We start from the raw sequence: 24,579 nt of genomic DNA, 5'->3' as shown, positions 1-24,579 counted from the left end.
TTTTTAATAAAATTGTAAAAAAAAAAAAAAAAAAAAAAATTTTTGTTGCACATTTTCATTATGGGGTATTATGTGCAGAATTTTGAGGGGGGAAGAGATGAATTTCATTCATTTTGGAATTAGGCTATAACATAAAATGTGGAAAAAGCGCTGTGAATACTTTCTGGATGCACCACATACCTTGCTTATAGAAGTTATTACCTTGAGAGTGATGGGATAAACGGCATTGTTTTTAGAGGTTATATATCAAATGTTCATAAAATGCTTAATATTTGGCCTTTTTCCACATCTCAGCTATAGCTACACATCTCACATGAGTACACCTGATTTTGAAGAATATTTACTAAGTTATATGCATTATTATAGCGGATAAAACTGCTAAATTCCAGTGAACCTAAATTACTTCGCATTTCTCCTTTTTCTAAGGGGAAAAAACTGGTATAATGGCTAACGTGGTGGTGGTGGCTAAGTAGTTTGAGTGGAAATACTGTTTGCGTGTCTACCATGTACGTTTCCTTGCCCCCTGCAAAATGCCTGCTGCAGACTCGGTGGACTGATGTAGCTTGAACTTTCTAAACTTTACCTAATTTCCGTATTTGCATTCTTAGGAAAAACATAGAACTTCACATGTTTATCCCTGAGATGATTACTAAAGCATCCAGGGACACAACAAGTAATCTCTGGCATTCTGAGCCTTTTGATTACTTTGTGAGCATGTCTGTGCATTTGCAGCTGGCATGCATTCCCCACAATTTCCTGCGCGACCAAAATCCAATATGGCGGCTGTGCATTCCCGCTTTTGTGGTATCACTGAAATGCAAAACAAAGATCATGCATCTGCATGAACCAGCACCTCTCTCTTTGCATGAACCTCCTCCTTGTACAAAATTCCAAATTTTAAACTCACTAACAGACATGGATTAATTGACACACATACTAGAAGGAGAAGCTGTTTTGTTATTTTATCATTTATTTTTGTTCTTTAATGTTATTTTACACATGAATCCAATGTTTTGTTCTTCTTAATGCTTTGGCAACACTATATGTCATGCTAATAAAGCAGCTTTGAATTTGAGAGACAGCGAGAGAAAGAAACAGATCACGCATTCAGCTACATTAAAAACAGTTCAGCATTTGTGATGCACAGTTTCGGATGGGTTTCAGCTGGTTGAGTGTGGATGTAGCATCAGAAAAAAGGCAAGAGATATTTAGAGTTTGTGTGTATGTGCTCAGTGTTAATTAGAGGGCCACCCTCTTGGCATTAACCCTGTTAATCACCCACTCTGTCTGCAGGGGAACGGCCCTTGTCACTGGAAAACACACTCACAGACATGCGCACACATGCACTCTGTAGCTGCTAGGGCCCACGCAGAAGCTCCCTAAAGTAATTACAGCACTGGGGAAATGGAGGTGCCGCCTCTGACCTGGGGAGTGGGGCAACCTGATATGCTATTAGAGGAGGAGCAGGGGGGAGATACAAGGGTAGGCCTGCCACTGATTGAGTGGAGGCGCAACTGAAAGAGTGTGCATGTGTATACATACTTGTACTTTTTTTGTGTGTCGTGTGTGGAGTAAATAGCAAGAGAATGTAACAGAGAATGTATAAACAATATTGTACTCATAGCTCAGCTTGATTACATTTTGAGAAAATTTGAAGATTCTCTGAAAAAACATGCCAGTTTAGAAAAGATAATATTTCCTCAGAGAACACTGACAACTCTGCAAAATAAAGTTGATGACTTAAACTAAAGCAACCTTAAAAATATGCAGTAACAATATGCTTATGACCGCAGTCCAGCCAGATGTATTAAATTATAGTAACTAAAGTACTTACGTTTATAGACTTTTCTCAACAAAATATGTCAAGTTTAGACTCGCAAAACTATATGAAAACTGCAAGATGTTTGAACTGAGTGGACGTATGTTTATTTGCAGACTGTTGCCTCACAGCAAGAAGGTACAAGGTTTGCTTCCAACCTGGTCCTTTCTCTGTGGAGTTTGCATGTTCTCCTCGTGTTTGCGTGGGTCCCCTCTCATTTCCTCTCTCTTCCAAAGACATGCAGGCTAAGGTCTGTTAATACTATGCCACTGAGTGTGTCCTATACCTCCATCTGCACCCATTGACAGTGATGTTTCTCAGATGTTAAATCAGTGGTGGTCAATGTCTGTGGGATTGCACATTTTGACTGGCTCTTCAGCTTTAGTGAATCAAAATTTCTAACATCAGAGCTTTCGTTCTGCTCCAGGTCATGGCAAAGATTCAGATAGGCCCCTTGAGCCTGCCACTGAGCTATCAAACATCTGACACATTTGATGCAATTATGCATTTTTCTTTGCCTCTACTTTCTCTGTTCTTCCAACAACCAAAGGCCCCAAGACTGACATGGGCAGTACTAACTGGAGCAGAAATGAGGAGCACACAAGTGCTTTCTTTAAAATTCTTCAGGGCTTCTGGTTTCTCTACCTGAAGGGCGTAGACAAGTGCCACCTAAAGGTTAGGAGGGTTTACGCATGCATAGAACATACGTGTGACATGGCTGTCTGCTGTCGTCTCTGCATTGCATTCTAATTCAAGTTTTTTGGGCAATGGGAACAGGCTGGTCAGCATCTTCATTAGTCTCTACTCGGATGAATAGAGGTTGTCGTTAGGATTCGTTCACATTTTTCAACAGTTTGAAAATTCTGACGAAGCGCCAGCTACAGAAATGAAGTTGGACAACGGTTAAACAATGTCTCCGAAAGTCAACATAAGTCCAGATTTCTTGTTTCATTTTGGCTTCGGTGTCCTTCGTTAGTGCCGTGTTACCGGGGCTTTAGTTAGACCGAACCCTTATGTAAACTGGTGACTCTAAATTGACTGTAGAAGTGTGCGTGAATGAGAGTGTCTAAACATATGTGTTGGCCTTGCAATAGACTGGTTGTCTGTCCAGGATTATACCCGCCTCTCACTCAATGACCATTTGGGATAGGCTCCCCCACATCATGACCCTTAACTGGAATAAGCAGGTTTAAAAAATGTGAATTAAAAACTAGTGAATCAGCGGCAGTAATTATTTTGCAGCTTATGTTGAGGAAATACTGGTGAGATAGGTTGTGCCTGTAATGCAAAAAATGTGGAACTAATGGGACATTTTTGAATTTAATGTGACAATGACGCAAGGCAAATACCCATCATGATCTATGATATTCAATTAAGTGCAGCTGATTATTCATTGTAGTAACTACCCAATTAATCAATGGGATGGATGTTAAGAGTAGTTGGTAAGCAAAATATGTCTGTTATAGTACTAGTGTATGACTACACAACAGAAAGAAACTGCATCCTTTGTGTGTGTACGTGCACACGCACAGCCCATCTCCGCTGGCTGGCTAGTGGTGGAGAGAGCTGTGCAGCAGCACAGATTTGATGAGATTAAAGCCATTCAGAGGATCAATTAGAAGCAAAACATCAGACAGCTACACGGCCATGGTCAGCAACAATATGATTAGCCCTGAGGTGGAGCAGAAAGCAGGCAAGCAAGTCGGCATACGTGTTTGATGTGTGCAAACATGCACGTGCTGGAAAAAGTAAGTGAAATGAAGGAAAAAAGAAAAGTTTAAAAAAAATGCATTACATGTGACTCCAGAAACAAGAGAGTGAATATCAACAGATCTTTTCAATTTTCCAATATCCAAGCTGTAAACCTGCAAGGATCCTTTTGTTGTTCAACTGATAGCAGGTTTATTGTCAAATGTTTATCACTTTCTTCATAACTCTGTTCAAACATGACATCTTCACATATTTGAAGTCTGGCAAACGATGCCCGTACAGACCATAGAGGAAACCTGCCACAGTTACAATGCAGTTGCTTCATGAACTAATCCTTTGCATGGATAGAGAACAGTTCTAGAATTTAACATGGGATCAATTCTGGGCATTTCTTGAGAAGCTGTACATGGTGCAATACCCTAAAGAGAAGGTATCTGCTGCTCTTAAATGCACCTTGATGATCCAGGACCAGAAATAAAGGCATCACTTCATAGCATACATACTGAAAACAAAATGGCATTTTGAAATCTTGTGTACCTTTACCAACAATTTCTTTCAATTTTATATTATGCATGAAAGTTATGTGAAGGAAATGTTACAAGGTTCTGCCTAGTAAAAGCGTTGATGTGATTTCGATTTAAATGGAAGCAAACGGGACGACAACACGTACAACACTGTGCAAAGGTCTTTAGCATCATTGTGTAATGCCTGATTCACACGGAATGATAATATGCTGCTTTCTGATCCGTTCTTCCCCTTCTGAGAGCCTTAAGGATGCCTCGACTACCATGATGCACTAAAGATATATCTTATCAGATATAAGGCTATCTTATATCTGATAAAATATATCTTAGATCATGATTCGTGAATATTCAACATGTTGGATTATCTTGGCCCGATATCCCAGCTTATGGGGTTTGAGCAAGCACAAACAGGTACACAGCCGAATGTGACGTGTAGCCAATCAGAAAGCAAGGTGATGGACGCACGGAGGAAATGCAGAATCAAAACAGCTGTCACGGCGCACCAGAAAGTCCGGTACTGGCGGTCTCCACTCTAACCAACGCCTTTTCTTTTCCTTTTTGTATCTTTTTTTTTCTCTCAGTTAGAAATGGTCCACAAACTATCATTATTTCTTCTTCCTCGTCCACCAAGTTCGTTTACTCCGATGTCACGTTTGAGGTTTTGCGAGCTTTCCTGTCTGACCTGGGAATGCTCGTGTGTAAAATCTGTTTGTGTGTGGTGTGTTGTCTTCACCATGTGGCTGCACACCACACAGTGTATGACTAAAACAGTTATATCTATATAATTTTTTTTTTTTTTTTAATCGCATCCTTGTGTCTATATATATATATATATATATATGTTTCAGATAATTTTGTCCATGTTATTTGTCCATACAGAGCATTTCAGACATAACAGTCTTTTTCCCAATTAAGAAAGCCTGATTAAATTGCAGTTTTGCAGCCCCGCAAAACATTACACAGGCAAAAATAATCAATAAATAATGACTTAATCAACATTACGCTCTTCTAAAAACAAGGGCTACTTCACCTAAAAGAGCTGTTTTAAAGAAATGAGTGGTCACTTAATTTTTTTTTGTTTTATGCTTAACACTACAGTAAATTGTTAAATACACTCAACAAAAATATAAACGCAACACTTTTGGTTTTGCTCCCATTTTGTATGAGATGAACTCAAAGATCTAAAACTTTTTCCATATACACAATATTACCATTTCCCTCAAATATTGTTCACAAACCAGTCTAAATCTGTGATAGTGAGCACTTCTCCTTTGCTGAGATAATCCATCCCACCTCAGAGGTGTGCTATATCAAGATGCTGATTAGACACCATGATTAGTGCACAGGTGTGCCTTAGACTGCCCACAATAAAAGGCCACTCTGAAAGGTGCAGTTTAGTTTTATTGGGGGGGGGGGGGGGGGGATACCAGTCAGTATCTGGTGTGACAACCATTTGCCTCATGCAGTGCAACACATCTCCTTCGCATCATCCGTGAAGAGAACACCTCTCCAATGTGCCAAACACCAGCGAATGAGCATTTGCCCACTCAAGTCGGTTACGATGATGAACTGGACTCAGGTCGAGATCCCAATGAGGATGACGAGCATGCAGATGAGCTTCCCTGAGACGGTTTCTGACAGTTTGTGCAGAAATTCTTTGGTTATGCAAACCGACTGTTCCAGCAGTTGTCCGAGTGGCTGGTCTCAGACGATCTTGGAGGTGAACATGCTGGATGTGGAGGTCCTGGGCTGGTGTGGTTACACGTGGTCTGTGGTTGTGAGGCTGGTTGGATGTACTGCCAAATTCTCTGAAACGCCTTTGGAGACGGCTTATGATAGAGACATGAACATTCAATACACGAGCAACAGCTCTGGTTGACATTCCTGCTGTCAGCATGCCAATTGCACGCTCCCTCAAATCTTGCGACATCTGTGGCATTGTGCTGTGTGATAAAACTGCACCTTTCAGAGTGGCCTTTTATTGTGGGCAGTCTAAGGCACACCTGTGCACTAATTATGGTGTCTAATCAGCATCTTGGTATGGCACACCTGTGAGGTGGGATGGATTATCTCAGCAAAGGAGAAGTGCTCACTATCACAGATTTCGACTGGTTTGTGAACAATATTTGAGGGAAATGGTGATATTGTGTATGTGGAAAAAGTTTTAGATCTTTGAGTTCATCTTATACAAAATGGGAGCAAAACCAAAAGTGTTGCGTTTATATTTTTGTTGAGTATATTTAAAAGCTTTCTGATATTTTATAGAATGTTTGCTTTAGTATGTAAAAAAAAAAAAAAAAAACAGGATTTTTTTTTCTATGCACAGCACTGTCTGTACAAGTGCAAAAGTTTTTTTTACATTGCATAAAGACACACAATTGGAGTGTTTTATGTGTATTCACGTCTACCAATTTACACATAATACAATGTATTACTTAAACAATTATATCATTTTAAGGACATAAAGCTCATTGTTCCAGTTGTTGAATGGTAAACATACAGTGCAAAACTCACCATGATATAATGGCGCTGCATTTCCGACTTCTCACTGGCCAACTTGTCACACTCGAGCTTTAAACTAGGGAGACAGGGACAGAAACAAGAAGTCCATCAGAAACCATCTTCTTTCTAAAGTGCAGCGACCCGGTGACTTTGGTCCCGTTTATCATCATTACTTCCACTTTTGCCAATATCACTGTCTTAACTTTCATCACCACTTCAACCCTCACCACAGCTTCCACTGACATCATCATCAGTAACCCTTTTATTTTCATCCATTTTCACATCTCTGACACCATCATCACCACCATTCATGGTGTTCACAAAGCTTGACAATGCATCATCTGACAAAAAGAATCCCTTCTTAACAGCAGTGAGGAGGCCAGGCAAAAATGTGTGCTTATAAAATCAGAGAAGAGGCAGTGAGGAAAAAGTCACATCTAAATATAGTGTCAGTATTCTCAGTAACAGTCCCTGAGACGGCCATTAGCTGCAATCATGTCAGTTCTAATGTCATACAAGGCGAAAGGACAAAGGAGAACACATTGCAAGTGACATTGATTATTAAATGAGAAATACAGGCAGATTAAAAACTTAGAAAATACCCCCCCCCCCCCCCCCCCCCAAAAAAAAATATTTTAAGAAGCCACTGACAGCACTCTCAGTTTGAAGGCAGCAGCCAATGTGATGACTGGATAAGACTGACATTAACTAAAGATGTGTGCAGAAACACAGACAGGTTAAGATTTAAAATCATCTGAGGGTGTGAATGACAGCTCAATTACAGCAAGGCTCGATTGATTTATCATCACTTACTGGTAGATTGACAACAAAGTTACACATGGCCAGCAATTGTGATCTTACTCGTATGTGTAGCACTTAGTTATTTTCTAAAACCTGCAGCATTGAATGAAATTTACGTCAGCCCTGAAATGATGTTCATCACTTGATCCTGAAACATCACAAGTAAAAGTCAAACCAAAAGCAAATCTGTATCCAAAACTTCCAAGTGCATGCAGAGGGTTATATTCATGAACATGATGAGATGATAACTGTAGTACATGCCTCCTAAGTACTGCATTGTCTGTTGAGCAATGAGCCTTCTAACAGTTTGCAGTGACAGTCTGATCATATGGTGCATATTTCACTTGCAAAAATGCCTTTTATATCAATCTTTCCTGTGGAAATTCCCTGTATAAGGCTTCTGATTTTTGCAGAGAATATTTTGTGGTTTCAGAATAGATTTGCAAATTTTCTTGTCCTTTTGATGCAATCCAGTGGACTGCATTCTATTCCTGAACCCCTTTCACACTTTACTTGAAAGCTGTGTATCCTCCATTAATATTCTGTTCTGGCAATAGGTATGAATAAAAGATTAAATAACGAACACGTCTAAGTTAACCTCAGTTTCTGCCTACTGCCAAGCTTTAAAACAAATATGGAATGCTCTCATAAAAACCAAGTGTATAAAAAAAAGAACTCCAAGAGCAACAGTGCAATGGAGTGCCTTCTTAGAAAGTGTCACTAAGTATCTTGTTTTCAGAAAACTTCACAATTTTGAAGTGAAATGCTGTTCAACTTCTTGCTCTCCCTCTCTGTGTCTCCCTTCCCACAACCTCTTAATTAATCTGCTGAGTTCGTAAATAAGCTCCTTTCAACAATAATGGTTGCTACATTTTATTTATTGCTGTTTGGGTTTTGCAGCACTCTGTGTTATAGCAGACTGAACAGACCAAGAAAATCTCTCTGTCACAGTACAACAGCCTACAGATTTAATATGGTGATTTATTTATTAATCTGCACCTTGCAATACAAAATTCACAGGAGTGGTACAAACATTACCATAAGTCACGACAACATGATTTCAGAGACTACAGTCGTAATGTGTGTGAAAGGTAATACGGAAAGTCTCCAAAATTCAAGTGTGTATGTGAAATCTATACAATTACCAAGCTGACTGTCTTCTATAAATGTAACCAGCTCCATGTGTGAAGACACTTTACAGGTAAAATACAATCTCTCTCCACAGGGCTAATATAAAGCCAGTCCTCGTAACATGGGACATTTTTTCCAAAGAGCCTGAAGGGAAGACATAAAAAATGATCAAAATATCCTGTAGTCAGCATCTGATTCAGCAGATTATAACCAGGAAGTCTTGATAATTTTTGAAAGCAAAGTGAATAACTTTTATTTATTTTTATTTTTTACTTTATGAAGTGCTCATCAGTCCTCACAGTTTAGAGTGACTTGCTTTTGTCTTAGTTACATGTAATAAAAATCTATTTTGGACATGTAGTGTTTGGAAAGACCTAAATGTGAAAAATTTCAATGAATGTTATCTTGGACCTGTTTGTGTGCTAGATATTCACAGTAAAAAGCTTTTGCTGCTTTGACTGTGAAACACCAGATATGTCTGTAGCAAATCTTGGCTGAGATTTAAAGTCTACTTTTTAAAATTTTAAAGCCCAGCAGGCCCCAGCTTTGTTCTAGTGTGTGCTGCCAAGCAATGTACAACAGAAGCAGAAACACTGACGTAAGGTCTAAGGTCTCAGATGTAGAAAATAGATGTAGTCTATCAGAATAAAGGGAATCAAACAGGACTGCCTAAAAACATTTTGTTTTTATTTGCTTATAGGTTGTGGAAAATGGCTATCAAGAACTTAAAAGGACAAGTTTACTGTTTACAACCTTAGTCATCTTTAAAAATGGTTAGCAAGCAAGCCTCTGAGCACTCCACTCACCTTTAACACTTAAATGGGATGACATACACAGCATTTTCAACAATCTAATGAAAAAGAAATGCACAAGTGACAATGGGGCACTTTTACTGGTGCTCCAAATTAACTCCAAAAAGCCATTTAGTAAACTAAAATTGCCCTATAGTAGTTAATAACATAACATAACATGTTCAGGCATTTTATGAATATTTACAATATATGGTGAGAAGATTACATTTTTATAGACATTAACTGTGCACTTTATCCACCATGTAAATACTGACTGGTTCTGACTTCTAAAACTGACAGCAAGGGCTGCCACGATTAATCGACTAGTCACAATTACATCAACAATCAAAATCGTCGTCGACTATTTTAATAATACATGATAATACAGCTACTGTGAACAAGAGAAACCAAGATGGCGGTATGGCGGTAGATGGCGTCACTGCGCAACGAACATTTCAGTGTGTCACAGAATTTCACTGAGTTTTCTGATTAAAACAGTAACAGTAAATAAGAAATCAGTAAGAAAGAAAGAAAGTAAGTAAGTAAAGTAAAAAGATCGGACTGGCCGTGAAGCTAACAGCGACCTACCCAGGCCGGCGGTGTACCATCCAGGGCCGCGGCGTCGGCGGAGACGTGCCATCCAGGCCCGCGGCGTCGGCGGAGACGTGCCATCCAGGCCCGCGGCGTCGGCGGAGACGTGCCATCCAGGGCCGCGGCGTCGGCGGAGACGTGCCATCCAGGCCCGCGGCGTCGGCGGAGACGTGCCATCCAGGCCCGCGGCGTCGGCGGAGACGTGCCATCCAGGCCCGCGGCGTCGGCGGAGACGTGCCATCCAGGCCCGCGGCGTCGGCGGAGACGTGCCATCCAGGCCCGAGGCGTCGGCGGAGACGTGCCATCCAGGCCCGAGGCGTCGGCGGAGACGTGCCATCCAGGCCGCGGCGTCGGCGGAGACGTGCCATCCACGCCGCGGCGTCGGCGGAGACGTGCCATCCACGCTCGCGGCGTCGGTGAACCATCCACGCTCGCGGCGTCGGTGAACCATCCACGCTCGCGGCGTCGGTGAACCATCCACGCTCGCGGCGTCGGTGAACCATCCACGCTCGCGGCGTCGGTGAACCATCCACGCTCGCAGCGTCGGCGGAGGGAACCATCGAGGCCCGCGAGATCGGCAAAGGGAACCATCGAGGCCCGCGGTGTTGGCGCAGGAGGCAACCCATCCAGGCCAGCGGCATCGGTGGAGAAGACGAACCATCTAGGCCAGCGGCGTCGGCGGTGATCCATCTAGGCCCACGGCGTCGGTTGCATCCGGGGTGGCGACGGCTGCACCCGAGGCTGGAGACGGCTACATCCGAAGCTAGCAGAGGCTACATCCGGGGCTAGTGCAGGGACATCTGAGGCTGCAGCGGCTGCGACCGAGGCTGGTGGCGGCTATATCTGGGATCAACATCGGGGAAGGTTGGTGTGTGGCGACCGGATTTGTGGTGGTGGAGGTGGTGGAGACCACGAGTGGGAATTGCTTTACAATTAATAGTGGCCTGTACTGAGCTACAGGAGTTAACATGGCACCAACCAGGAAGACAGAGAAACTGGAGGAAGACTTGGAGGAGACAAAGACCTCACTGAATCGTATTTCAAAAGACATGTCCAATTTAGACAAGTTGATGAAGGAGATTAAGGAGGTCCAAAATCTTGTTAAAGAAAAGGACAACATTATTAAGAAACTTGAGCAACGGGTAGATGAATTTGAACAATATACTAGAAAAGATGATGTTATAATAACTGGTTTGGAAACAAAACATCGGCCGTACGCAAGGGTGGTGGATTCTGGTGGAGCCAGTGGGGAGGATGCACCACCTGAAGAATTACAAACATTAGAACACCAAGTTACAAATTTTTTAATCAAAAAGGTGTTGTCATACATCAAGACACTATTTCAGACTGTCACACAATTCCATCCAAAGACAGGAAAAATAAACTACCAAATATAATAATACGATTTATAAGCAGAAAATACAAAAATGAATTATTAAGACAGGCAAAGAATCTGAAAGGAACAAATGTATATATAAATGAGCATCTAACGAAAAAAAAAAATGCAGATATTGCCAGGGAAGCAAGACTATTAAAAAAACAGAAACATATTGTTGCTACATGGGTCTGGAACTGTAGGGTTTGGATTAGAGTGAAAGAAGGAACAAAGAGTATACAAATCAGAGACATGGAGGACCTTACAAAGTACAGACCTGAGTAGACAAATGAATATGACGTCAGTTGGTAGTATGACCAAAAAAATCAGATTAAACATGGAAACAGATGATAAAATATATGACAGACAACAATACTGATGAAAGTATATTTGACTTGACTACAATTGGTTGTGAGTATTATACGGAAAAACAGTGAAATAGTGAAAAAATTACTGAAGATACCCTGTCACTCATACATATAAACATTCGAAGCCTGTACTATATAATGTCAAAAATAAAAGATTATTTAAACCAGTTTAAAAATAGATTTAGCATTGTTGCAATCACAGAATCTTGGCTTAAAAATGACCTCATGGCTGATGTTCAAATGGAGGGATATGAGTTATATTATGTAAATAGAAGAGAAAAAAAGGTGGAGGTATTGCTTTGTACATAAAAACAGATCTGACACGTAAAATTGTAGAAGAAATGACAATTATAGATGATGTCATAGAAATTGTGACAGTGGAAATTGTACATGAAACACCTAAAAATATTCTAATCAGTTGTGTATACAGAGCACCAGACTCTTGTGTTGTGAAATTTACAGATAAAATAATAGAATTATTCCATCAAATCAAAAACAAAACGCTCTTTATGTGTGGAGACTTTAATGTTAATGTGGAAAGCTATAGTTGCCAAAGAGTAAGTGATTTTGTGAATTCAATGAATAACGTGGGTTTATTCCCTTTGATAACAAAACCAACCCGAATTACATCGCAAAGTGCAACTGTAATTGACAATATATTCACAAATAGAACAGATGAAATTATTAAGAATGGGATGTTGATGACAGATCTCAGTGATCATTTACCAGTTTTTTTCAATATTTAAATATAAAAATAGGTACAAAAAAAAAAAACTGTTATAAACTTTAAAAGAGATAAGTTATTAAAAGCCTTAGAGGCATTAAATTATGATCTTAAAAATCAAAATTGGGAAGAGGTTTATGTCGTTGACGTTAATGTAGCATATAGTTCATTCATGAAAATACTGATGAAATCATATAATAAAAATTGTAAATTAATAAAAACTAGTAAGAAAAGAGTAAATAAACCATGGCTGACCAAGGGAATAAAAAACGTTTGTGTAAAGAAAAACTATTTATATAAGTGCTTTTTAAAAATGCAAACAAAGGAAACAGAACACAGATACAAAAAATATAAAAATAAACTATTGACAATAATTAGGAAACAAACAAAAAAAGATTATTATAGTGAACAATTGAATAAGAGTAAAAATAATATGAGGGCAACATGGGGAATTACAAAAAGTGTGATGGAAAGTGACGGAGTGAAATCAACTTTTCCGAATTACCTTGTCAAGGAAAATAAAGAGATAAATGATATAAAAGAAGTTTTAAATGAGTTTAATGATTATTTCTCAAAGGTGGGATCAAATCTGGTGGGAAATAAACCAATAGTAGAAGATAAATGAAATACAATTGTAAATACGGTCAATAGTATTTTCCTTGGCAATGTGGAAAAAGATGAAATAAGGAATATTGTAAAAAACTATAAGCAAAAGATCAACTGACTATGAAGATTTAGACATGATGACTGTAAAAAGTATAATAGAAACTGTTATTGAACCATTCACTTACATTTGTAATCTGTCTCTGTCAACAGGAATTTTCCCAGACGAAATGAAAATTGCCAAGGTAGTCCCATTATATAAAATGGAGACAAACATAACGTTTCAAATTACAGGCCAGTGTCATTGCTTCCACAGTTTTCTAAAATTATGGAAAAGGTTTTTGTGACAAGGCTTGATAAATTCATTGAGAAACATCATATTTTAAATAATGCTCAGTATGGATTTAGAACAAAACATTCGACAGCTATGGCAATTATGGAATTAACAGAGAAAATATCAACAACAATAGATAATAAGGATTATATGGTAAGTGTTTTTATTGACTTGAAAAAGCTTTTGATGTTATCGATCATTCAAGATTGCGTCACAAGTTACAACAATATGGAATAAGAGGGATTGCACATCAGTGGGTAAAAAGCTACTTAGAAAACAGAAAACAGTTTGTTCAGATAAATAATAATATTACACAATTCTGATTTAGTATGTGTGGAGTACCACAAGGGTCGGTACTTGGACCCAAACTGTTTATTTTGTATATCAATGATTTTGTGAATATATCTAATGTACTTGGTAGCATTTTATTTGCTGACGATACAACATTATTTGACTCTGGATCAGATATACAGGAAGTAGCATAAGTGATAAATACAGAGGTGGAAAAAGTGAAATACTGGTTTGATATAAACAGATTGTCACTTAATCTTAATAAAACAAATTTCATATTGTTTAATGACAGAGTTAAAAAAAATGATGTGTCATTAAAAATAGATGGAATGGACATTCAAAGGGTAAAAAAAAGAAAATTTTTAGGAGTTATGATTGATGAAGATTTTACATGGAAGTCACACATAAATTACATAAAAGGAAAGATAGCGAAAGCCATTGCTGTTTTGCATAAAGTTAAATATTCATTAAATAGTTATGGATTATTAACATTGTACAATTCATTGATTGTTCCATATTTGACTTATTGTGTAGAAATCTGGGGATCAACATGTACAACTTATACACAACCTTTATTTATTTTGCAGAAAAGAGCTTTAAAAGTGATTGGCAACAGTCGATTTAGAGATCCATCTAATCCATTGTTCATTAAGTATAGGGTACTTATATTTCATGATTTAGTTGATTTGAAATTACTACAAATAATGTACCAAGCGAATAACAATACCTTACCAATAAACATTCAAAATATTTTTGAAAAAAAGAGTAAGTAGTTATAATTTAAAGGGCATAGAAGTCCAAGATTCAGAACAAAGATAAAGGAACAGAGTATTGCAGTGAATGGTGTAAAATTATGGAACAACCTCAACAAAGAAATCAAAGAATCAAGGTCGCTTAAATTATTTTAAAAAACGTATTAAACTTGATGTTTTTTTGTAAGTATGAAACTATGAAATAAGTCAGTGGGCTGTGACAAAGCCAAAAATGTAATCAATCAATCAATCAATTTTTTTATATAGCGCCAAATCACAACAAACAGTTGCCCCAAGGCGCTTTATATTGTAAGGCAAGGCCATACAATAATTATGTAAAACCCCAACGGACAAAACGACCCCCTGTGAGCAAGCACTTGGCTACAGTGGGAAGGAAAAACTCCCTTTTAACAGGAAGAAACCTCCAGCAGAACCAGGCTCAGGGAGGGGCAGTCTTCTGCTGGGACTGGTTGGGGCTGAGGGAGAGAACCAAGAAAAAGACATGCTGTGGAGGGGAGCAGAGATCGATCACTAATGATTAAATGCAGAGTGGTGCATACAGAGCAAAAAGAGAAAGAAACAGTGCATCATGGGAACCCCCCAGCAGTCTACGTCTATAGCAGCATAACTAAGGGATGGTCCAGCCCTAACTATAAGCTTTAGCAAAAAGGAAAGTTTTAAGCCTAATCTTAAAAGTAGAGAGGGTGTCTGTCTCCCTGATCTGAATTGGGAGCTGGTTCCACAGGAGAGGAGCCTGAAAGCTGAAGGCTCTGCCTCCCATTCTACTCTTACAAACCCTAGGAACTACAAGTAAGCCTGCAGTCTGAGAGCGAAGCGCTCTATTGGGGCGATATGGCACCACGAGGTCCCCAAGATAAGATGGGACCTGATTATTCAAAACCTTATAAGTAAGAAGAAGAATTTTAAATTCTATTCTAGAATTAACAGGAAGCCAATGAAGAGAGGCCAATATGGGTGAGATATGCTCTCTCCTTCTAGTCCCCGTCAGTACTCTAGCTGCAGCATTTTGAATTAACTGAAGGCTTTTTAGGGAACTTTTAGGACAACCTGATAATAATGAATTACAATAGTCCAGCCTAGAGGAAATAAATGCATGAATTAGTTTTTCAGCATCACTCTGAGACAAGACCTTTCTGATTTTAGAGATATTGCGTAAATGCAAAAAAAGCAGTCCTACATATTTGTTTAATATGCGCTTTGAATGACATATCCTGATCAAAAATGACTCCAAGATTTCTCACAGTATTACTAGAGGTCAGGGTAATGCCATCCAGAGTAAGGATCTGGTTAGACACCATGTTTCTAAGATTTGTGGGGCCAAGTACAATAACTTCAGTTTTATCTGAGTTTAAAAGCAGGAAATTAGAGGTCATCCATGTCTTTATGTCTGTAAGACAATCCTGCAGTTTAGCTAATTGGTGTGTGTCCTCTGGCTTCATGGATAGATAAAGCTGGGTATCATCTGCGTAACAATGAAAATTTAAGCAATACCGTCTAATAATACTGCCTAAGGGAAGCATGTATAAAGTAAATAAAATTGGTCCTAGCACAGAACCTTGTGGAACTCCATAATTAACTTTAGTCTGTGAAGAAGATTCCCCATTTACATGAACAAATTGTAATCTATTAGACAAATATGATTCAAACCACCGCAGCCCAGTGCCTTTAATACCTATGGCATTATGGCATGTTTAGAATGTTTGAAGTTTAAAATGTAATCTATTAGGGATGTAGTCTTTTAAATAATGGTTAAAATTAGGAAAGAAGTCAGTGGCATGTGACAAAGTCATAGAAATGCAATGATGTCGATTGATGATGCTTTGCAAGATTGTATTGTAAAAAAGGGGCAGAATATATAAGACTTGTTCTTCCAAACTGCTCCTTTTCGTTCAATGGTTTGTAATGTTTTGTTGATTTTGCTTTTCTGTTTTTCTTTTAAATGAATGAAATAAATCCTATAAAAAAAAAAAAATAAATAAAATAATCTATGTAATCATTTATTTGCTTTGTTTTTTCTCTCAAAACTGCTGGTGTATCTTCCGCTGCCTTTCTGGTCTTGATGCACATTAGTCCATGGGCCAAGCAAGTACCACTTAAGGTGACGAAACAACAGTTGGAATTCAGCCTCAGTGTACCATGACCTACACAAAAATGTATGATAACCATCACAGGGTGGTAGCTGTAGCCAGCTCAGGGTCAATGCAGAATTACACAGAGGTCAAAATGTAAAAATTCTCCAATCATGTTAAAAACTATACTACATTATTTGTCTGATCATAACTATTCCAAAAAGGTATAGTTTGGACTATCTATGAATGTTCTGGAGTTATGGGATAAAAACAACACAAAAGTGACAAAAGTCAGTTTCAGTTTGTACAGGGGTCAAAAGTTAAAGTTGCTCCAATTTCAATAAACAAATGGTGCAAATTGTTGTTTAGGTTAATAGGGTTCTAAAAAGGAATAGTTTGCACCATGTGTCATGCTTACTTATCATGTTACAGGGTAACATACGTTTGATCATTGCTTTGGAGACCAAACCTTCAACACAGATTAGTCAAAACTATTTCATTTATTAATCCTTTTATTTCAACCAATAACAGGCTGGATTCTAAGTGTTGTTTCATCATCTTACGTGGTACCGATCAGGTCAAAACTGATGAATGGCTCATCGACCACATGCACAGTAGGGGTAAATCGAGTCAGCTGTGATGTCACCGGAAAAGTTATGGCCAAACAATAGCTCAAAGGTTCGGGAGCATTTTAACCAAATTAAAGAGGAAAAACGTGCAATGCAAAATCCGCAAGGCAGAACTTGCCTTCCACGGCAGTACAACGGCAATGCAGGAGCATCTGAGGAAGAAGCACATTGTGGCCGATCCTGATGAAGAGAGACAGTCGTCTCTGTAAGCTAATTGGCTAGTTAGCCGCTAACATGTCTATAGTGAGCTACTTACTTATACTGATAATTGTAAACGCTAACATTAATGATGACTGTTTCATTAGCCTTAAAGCCACTTTCCTACCGGGCCAACATAGAGTTGCGTCAACATAGAGATGCAACATAGAGCTGCATAAACTCGGCATCATCATGACGCCGAGTTTATGCAGCCTAATGCCACAATATGCTGAGGGACAAAAAGGACGAGACAAAAGGGACACAAAAATTAAATGTTTAAATTAAACGTTTAATTTTTTCACGGATTTTCGGCGTAGAGCACTGGACGCAGAAAGGAAGTAGTTTTCACGCAGCTGAGGCAGTGATACGGTACTCAACATGACTGTATGCCACACCCACACAATACCACGCTACCCAACGCCATTTTATGATTCCTACTGTGCTCCATTGTTGCTGAGCTATAAATCACGCAGGATTGTTGTTGAACTTTTATACCGTTGGATTCTGCATTGTTGAGGACTGTTGTTGCAGTTTTTTGCCTCCTTCTGTGTTCCTCTTCTTTTCTCAAGCGATCAGATTCTGCCACAGCATTAACTAATGTTCCCAGGACATCCAGATGCTGCAGAATTACAGCTTTTACACGAGGACTAAAAACAACATGATCTCTTTCTGCAAACAGTCCACTAATTCCAAGAGCAGCAATGTGTTCTGTGTTCTGACAGCAGATGGGACTGGATGAGAGACAGAAAATGAGGTTTATTTATAGCAACAAGGGCTACATAAGAAATGAGAAGCAACTGGAAGCAAAACCCAGAGCGCAATGACACGCCATCGGAAGGCAGCCAACACTGCAATAACGCCAAAACAGTGCGGTTTTCCAGTGTACACAATACGCGGCATAAGCAACTGTATGCTGGCCCGGTGTGAAAGGAGCTAAACACACGTGTTTGCTGTAATGTTATAACAGTGATGTTTGAATAGGAAATGTGATAATGCTAATGTTTTATAACACTATGTTACAGTGCTAAAGAAAATATGTTCCTCTTCAATGGACGACTTTGTTACCAAGCCAACAACATACACACCTCAGCAAGCAAATAACAGCTGCATCTCTGGTGCAATAAGCCGCAATTTACATATGATCCGATTAGCTGAATAATCACAAAAATATTCGGTGGCTAGTCAATTATCAAAATAATTATTTGTGGCAGCCCTACTGACAGTGTTCATATAAACTCGCATGATTATTATTATTATTATAATATCTAAGAGCTATTAAGCCTCGCTCACAACCCACTGCACCGAGGGGATGTTTCTGAGATCGTATGGGTGCGGTACATGTCACATACAGGCTGCACGCCATTGTGCATGAGGCACAGGGAATATTGCACCATCAGCCCATGCCAAGCGTATGTCTGACGCACGTGATCAGTGCGTGTGCAGTGCTTGTGGAGTATGTGTAACTTGCAAATTGCCACCCCGTGAGCCAATAGCAAGAGCCACCCCTGTTGCTAATCACTGAGTAAAATGTGACGCAAGCCAGGAGTGCATATAAAAGGAGGCCCAGCACCGCATCTGCCGCCTCACATTCTGACGTCTGTCTTCCTGTATTAGCACAGCCAATATCGCTTCGTGCCTCTCCTCAGGTTCTATCATCTGCCTGTGGAGGTGCAACACCTTCAGACGTTGCGGCAGTATGGCAGCAACCATTGGCGCAGCCAGCTGTAATGCTGGATGCAGTGTGTGTACATTTTTGTCATGAGTTTATTTGTGAAAATCATTCAATATTACAACAATAAAAATAGTTTATATGGACTTGACACATCCTTTTGATATGAGCTTCGAGGCTGTGCCACTGTTCAAGGTGCTGAAAGAGTGAAAATGCCCACCCTGGATCTGCGCTGCATTATGGCACCACTTCTCCAATGCTACATGATTATATATGCACGCACACATATACACTTTGACTTTATACATATGACTGTGTTTCATTGCAGAAACCCTACTATGTATTGTCCTGATTTGGGTCAGATGTACGGAGGCAGTACGGGCCCCATACATGCTGTATGCCTTTTTCATTTTTCACAGAACCTGTAAAATTTGCATGTGCATGCCAAAAAATCTCCACAAGCAGTTTGCAACCTTTTAAGGCGATGAACACACACGTCTCATGCACGGTTTAGCCATTTTTTCCCATGTAGACTGCCCGTAACAGCATGTACGGTGGGTTGGGAGTGAGGCTTTAACTGGATCATTAACAATTTTTTTATATGATTAAGAACAGCAAAAAACTGAACTGAAACATGCACATAACTCCGACTCAATCATGGGTGGTACAATCTATCCCTAACCATAAAACAAACATTAACCACAGCAGAAGACCAAGTAAATTCTGAGTGTACAAAGCATAAACACCTACATGTCTCCATGCAGACAGAATAAGAATTTGACAGTTGTTGTAGATGAAATCAAACAAGCTCTTTTTTATGCATACACGTGGAAATGTCATAAATCCAATCATAGTACATAACAAAACTGCAAACATCTGTAAAGCTTTTCTTATATGAGGTACCTGCCCTGGAGGTGTCAGTCCACTCCAAAAAAAGCAGAGGTACAGGTGATACTGGAACTTTTAACATCAAACACATTAGTGAGCAATGCAGCATCTTTTCTGTGGCATTCTGTGTTGTGAATGTGGTCAATATGTCCATTTTAAGGATTTAATAATCAGCTTCACATTAGTGACTGATGAACAGGCAAAATTGTGGGTGTTTGTGGAATGAAGCCACCTTTGTTTTACGTGTGTGCATATTTGTTTGTGTATGCACACGTCAGCAACCTCAGCTTATCCAAAATATTCATGTTTCCACCTACATAAACACCCTTGCTGCCATCTCTGTATACAAGCGTAGGCCGTGTGGTGGGTTGTCATGACGACAGGACTCCCTACTGCTAGCCTACCTGGGTTTGGCTTTGTGCCTCTTCTGACTGGGGCCCTGCAGCCCCCCAGGCTAGCACTACTGCTCTCAAATGACACTTTGATAGAGTTTTATTGCAGATTCCTCCTTCGCTAAATCGGTCCTGCTGTCATCTTTATTTTGATTTATGTATTCCTTGATCTATTTATGCATGTGAATTGGGCAGGGGGAAGGGAAGAGGGAAGACAGCATTAGCTACAATGCTTGCTACTATACCCGGGGGAACGCCTGTGGTACATTTGCCTTTTAAAGGCTTCAGCAACAGACAAGCACGGTGGAGCATCAGAGCACTACAAAGCCTCATCTGTGGCTCCCAAAGCTCCACCTCATCTTACCCCCTCCTGAGCCAACAGTCACTGTATGCATGCTCTGTATAAGCAGACAAAAAAGGTATTCTTTCAACTGCACTCTGCCTCTCTGAAGAGGGTTAAACGGTGCTGCTAACCACTGAGGGAATTACAACAACCGAAGGCAAAGAAAGAGACACACAGGGCATTACTGCTGCTACAGAATCCTCCGCACGCCAGAATGATCAGGGCAGAGTGGGGACTGAGCACACAATGTGGCAGGCTTTCATCTGCTTTTGCCTGTCTAACCAACATACGCAATCCTCTAGAAGGTTCTACGAGAACAGGTACAGAAAGAAAACCAACCCCCCTAGGAAGGAAGGCTGCCTTCAAAGACTCAGCTCTCAAATACAAAAAGATTGCCTCGTTGTGATGCAGACCCTGTGGCGCTCCCTCTTTATTACTGCTATCAAACAGATTGGTTGAAGTTGAAACAGGCATGTTGGAAGTGTCTCTGAAATGCAGCAATGTAGCAAAATTTACGCAATAAACAGAGATCAATAGTTTAAAGTAAATGTGATGGTACAGTTGAGCTAAACAGCTTCCAAGAAATCAACAAATGTGACTGTATAATGTGAAAGATAAACACTGAAAAAAGCTATAATATCCACATCAAAGCACATTTCTGCAAAAGACACTGCAGCAATATTGGAGCTTAATTATGCAGCTATAGCGACTGTTACAATAAATCACAAACACACTCAGCAAAGAAAACACTACATGAGACACATACAACCAAAAGATACATTTCCTATAATAAACAGCTGCTCTTGTCTAACCATCATAGGTAACTGCTTCTGTACCATTTTCATTTTTATTGATGTGCATAAAAAAGTGTTTCTGTTTGCACCTGTGGTATTGTGCTTGGAGAAACTGGAACTCATCCTTGATCCTGTCGCAGGAGTCAGAGGTTGTGAATTTCAGCTGTTGCGATGAAGCCTGCCAAAAAGAGGCACATGAGGAAAAAAATAGGAGTAAGAACAAAACAAAAACAGCATATGTAGAACAGACAGAAAGCAGGAACATTGGGGATGGGTGGAGGAACAGAACACTGTAAATTCACTGCCAGTGTCAAACCAGAGACAGACCAGTTCTGTTTTATGTCCATAAAAGGTTAACAAATGCTGTGTTGACATACTTTTGAAGATAATCATGACAGTGCACTGGTTAGGGTTGTGTGCAGCTGCACGGATATGTAATAGAAGCATATGTATGCAGGCATTTTAGTCCACGTTCATGTTTGTAATTATTTACTAAATGTTATTACTGTAAGCAGTTATACACTATAATATGTTGTGGGCTATCCTACTGACTCATGGCACACAGGTAGGTTCAGTCTGTGATGAGAAAAATGACATTCCAGCGTTTCGTGTTATTGTTCAAATATTGACATTAAGTGACAAATTATAAGCCCTATGTACTCACATAAAAATAAATCATGCTTTAATAATTAAAGCAGTAATACACACCTATAATTATTATGATTTCTTTACCAAGATGTACAAAAGCCTTTAACACAACTCTTTAATTTTCACTTTGACATTGTTATTCTGTTTGCCACTTTGCATGAAGACCAAACTTGACTCACACAAAGAAAACATGCTACACACACTTAGGGTTGAGTACCAAAACAGCATTGCAATATGGCACCATAAAGATTAAATTAGGGCTGTGTGATATGATGATATGTATAGTATGACAATTAAAACACGTCTATTATTTTGTATCATGCACCATCATTTATTCTGTGGTGTTCATTTTGTGTTTGGAAGCCCAGCATCTGGTCCTATGTGATAATTCTAGCATACCCTCACCCTCTCTGTTATTGCGACTCTGCTCCATGTCAAATTGCAGAGCTCTGCTGTTCCACACATTATTTATATTGTTCAATAAATATATTGATAAAAATAAAAAAGATTCCCACACAGTTTACAGAGGTGGCTGCTGGGGTGTTCGTAAGTTCTATGAAACATTCTGAAATAAACAGGTTGTTTCACTGACTAACTGCCTTTTTATTTTTACCCCAAATCACTGTTTCATTTTACATGTCATCCTGTAGTCAAGCAGACAGTGCATGGCCACATGTTTGAGATGTGGCCTTGAAGGGAGGTCTGAATTTCTTTTCTTTTTTTGTGGGGGGGGAGGGGGGCAGTTTTAACCATTTAAATTCAGCTTAGTTGTATTTTCATTTTTACTTAATTTACTGTTTTTCAGTTCAATGACATTCACAACTGAAATTATATTTAAAGAAAATCCTGTTAAAATGCAACTTTTTAAAAAACGTCAGTAAACTCAGCACATTTCAAATGTCACAGTATATTTTGAGAATCTACTGAATCTACTGGTACCTTGTTTCCCATGTAACAATAAGAAATATACTCACAGCATTAAACATTTGCCTAATGTTCTAAATAACAGGAGAAATCAAATGAGTGAATACCTTTTATTTGTGAATATATAATTTAAAATGTAACAAGAAAGGCCTTTCCACATCATTATATATAAACTTTAAACTCATTAAATTTACAGATATGAGATTTTATATCACACAGTCATAGGTTAAAGTGTTGAATTACTGAATAGTAAGTACAGTAGTGTTCAGAATAATAGTAGTGCTATGTGACTAAACAGATTAATCCAGGTTTTGAGTATATTTGTTATTGTTACATGGGAAACAAGGTATCAGTAGATTCAGTAGATTCTCACAAGTCCAACAAGACCAAGCATTCATGATATGCACACTCTTAAGGCTATTATTAATAAATTGGGCTATTAGTAAAAAAAAGTAGAAAAGGGGGTGTTCACAATAATAGTAGTGTAGCATTCAGTAAGTAAGTTTGTCAATTTTGTGGAACAAACAGGTGTGAATCAGGTGTCCCCTGTGTAAGGATGAAGCCAGCACCTGTTGAACATGCTTTTGTCTTTGAAAGCCTGAGGAAAATGGGACGTTCAAGACATTGTTCAGAAGAACAGCGTAGTTTGATTAAAAAGTTGATTGGAGAGGGGAAAACTTATACGCAGGTGCAAAAAGTATAGGCTGTTCATGTACAATCTGTTGATCTCCAATGCTTTAAAATGGACAAAAAAAAAAAACAGAGACGCGTGGAAGAAAACAGAAAAAAACCATCAAAATGGATAGAAGAACAACCAGAATGGCAAAGGCTCACCCATTGATCAGCTCCAGGATGATCAAAGACAGTCTGGAGTTACCTGTAAGTGCTGTGACAGAAGATGCCTGTGTGAAGCTAATTTATTTGCAAGAATCCCCCGTAAAGTCCCTCTGTTAAATAAAAGACGTGCAGAAGAGGTTACAATTTGCCAAAGAACACATCAACTGGCCTAAAGAGAAATGGAGGAATATTTTGTGGACTGATGAGAGTAAAATTGTTCTTTTTGGGTCCAAGGGCCGCAGACAGTTTGTGAGACGACCCCCAAACTCTGAATTCAAGCCTCAGTTCACAGTGAAGACAGTGAAGCATGGTGGTGCAAGCATCATGATATGGGCATGTTTCTCCTACTATGGTGTTGGGCCTATACATCACATACCAGGTATCATGTATCAGTTGGGATATGTCAAAATACTTGAAGAGGTCATGTTGCCTTAAGCTGAAGAGGGCATGCCCTTGAAATGGGTGTTTCAACAAGACAATGACCCCAAGCACACTAGTAAATGAGCAAAATCCTGGTTCCAAACCAACAAAATGAATGCCTCGCAGATGTGAAAAAATCATGAAAAACTGTGGTTATACAGCTAAATACTAGTTTAGTGATTCACAGGATTGCTAAAAAAGCAGTTTGAACATAATAGTTTTGAGTTTGTAGCATCAACAGCAGATGCTACTATTATTGTGAACACCCCCTTTTCTACTTTTTTTTTTACTAATAGCCCAATTTCATAGCCTTAAGAGTGTGCATATCATGAATGATTGGTCTTGCTGGATTTTTGAGAATCTACTGAATCTACTGGTACCTTGTTTCCCATGTAACAATAAGAAATATACTCAAAACCTGGATTAATCTT

At 39.2% G+C, this 24,579-nt stretch overlaps 1 protein-coding gene across 2 annotated transcripts in view; it reads right to left on the bottom strand.

Annotated features, from left to right (window-relative positions):
- The window catches only part of tle5 (TLE family member 5, transcriptional modulator), a 127,965-nt gene that overhangs the window by 36,338 nt on the left and 67,048 nt on the right, over positions 1 to 24,579 (bottom strand). For both annotated transcript variants that reach the window (XM_034179773.1, XM_034179772.1), the window contains exons 2-3: positions 21,409 to 21,497; positions 6,568 to 6,631 (exon numbers count right to left, since the gene is read on the bottom strand). In XM_034179773.1, the coding sequence (XP_034035664.1) occupies positions 6,568 to 6,631; positions 21,409 to 21,497 (153 nt within the window). The remainder of the gene's footprint in view (positions 1 to 6,567; positions 6,632 to 21,408; positions 21,498 to 24,579) is intronic.

Source organism: Thalassophryne amazonica, chromosome 10 (genome assembly GCF_902500255.1).
Source record: "Thalassophryne amazonica chromosome 10, fThaAma1.1, whole genome shotgun sequence".
NCBI classification, from domain to species: Eukaryota; Metazoa; Chordata; class Actinopteri; order Batrachoidiformes; family Batrachoididae; genus Thalassophryne; species Thalassophryne amazonica.
This window is presented reverse-complemented; position numbering and strand designations above follow the sequence as displayed.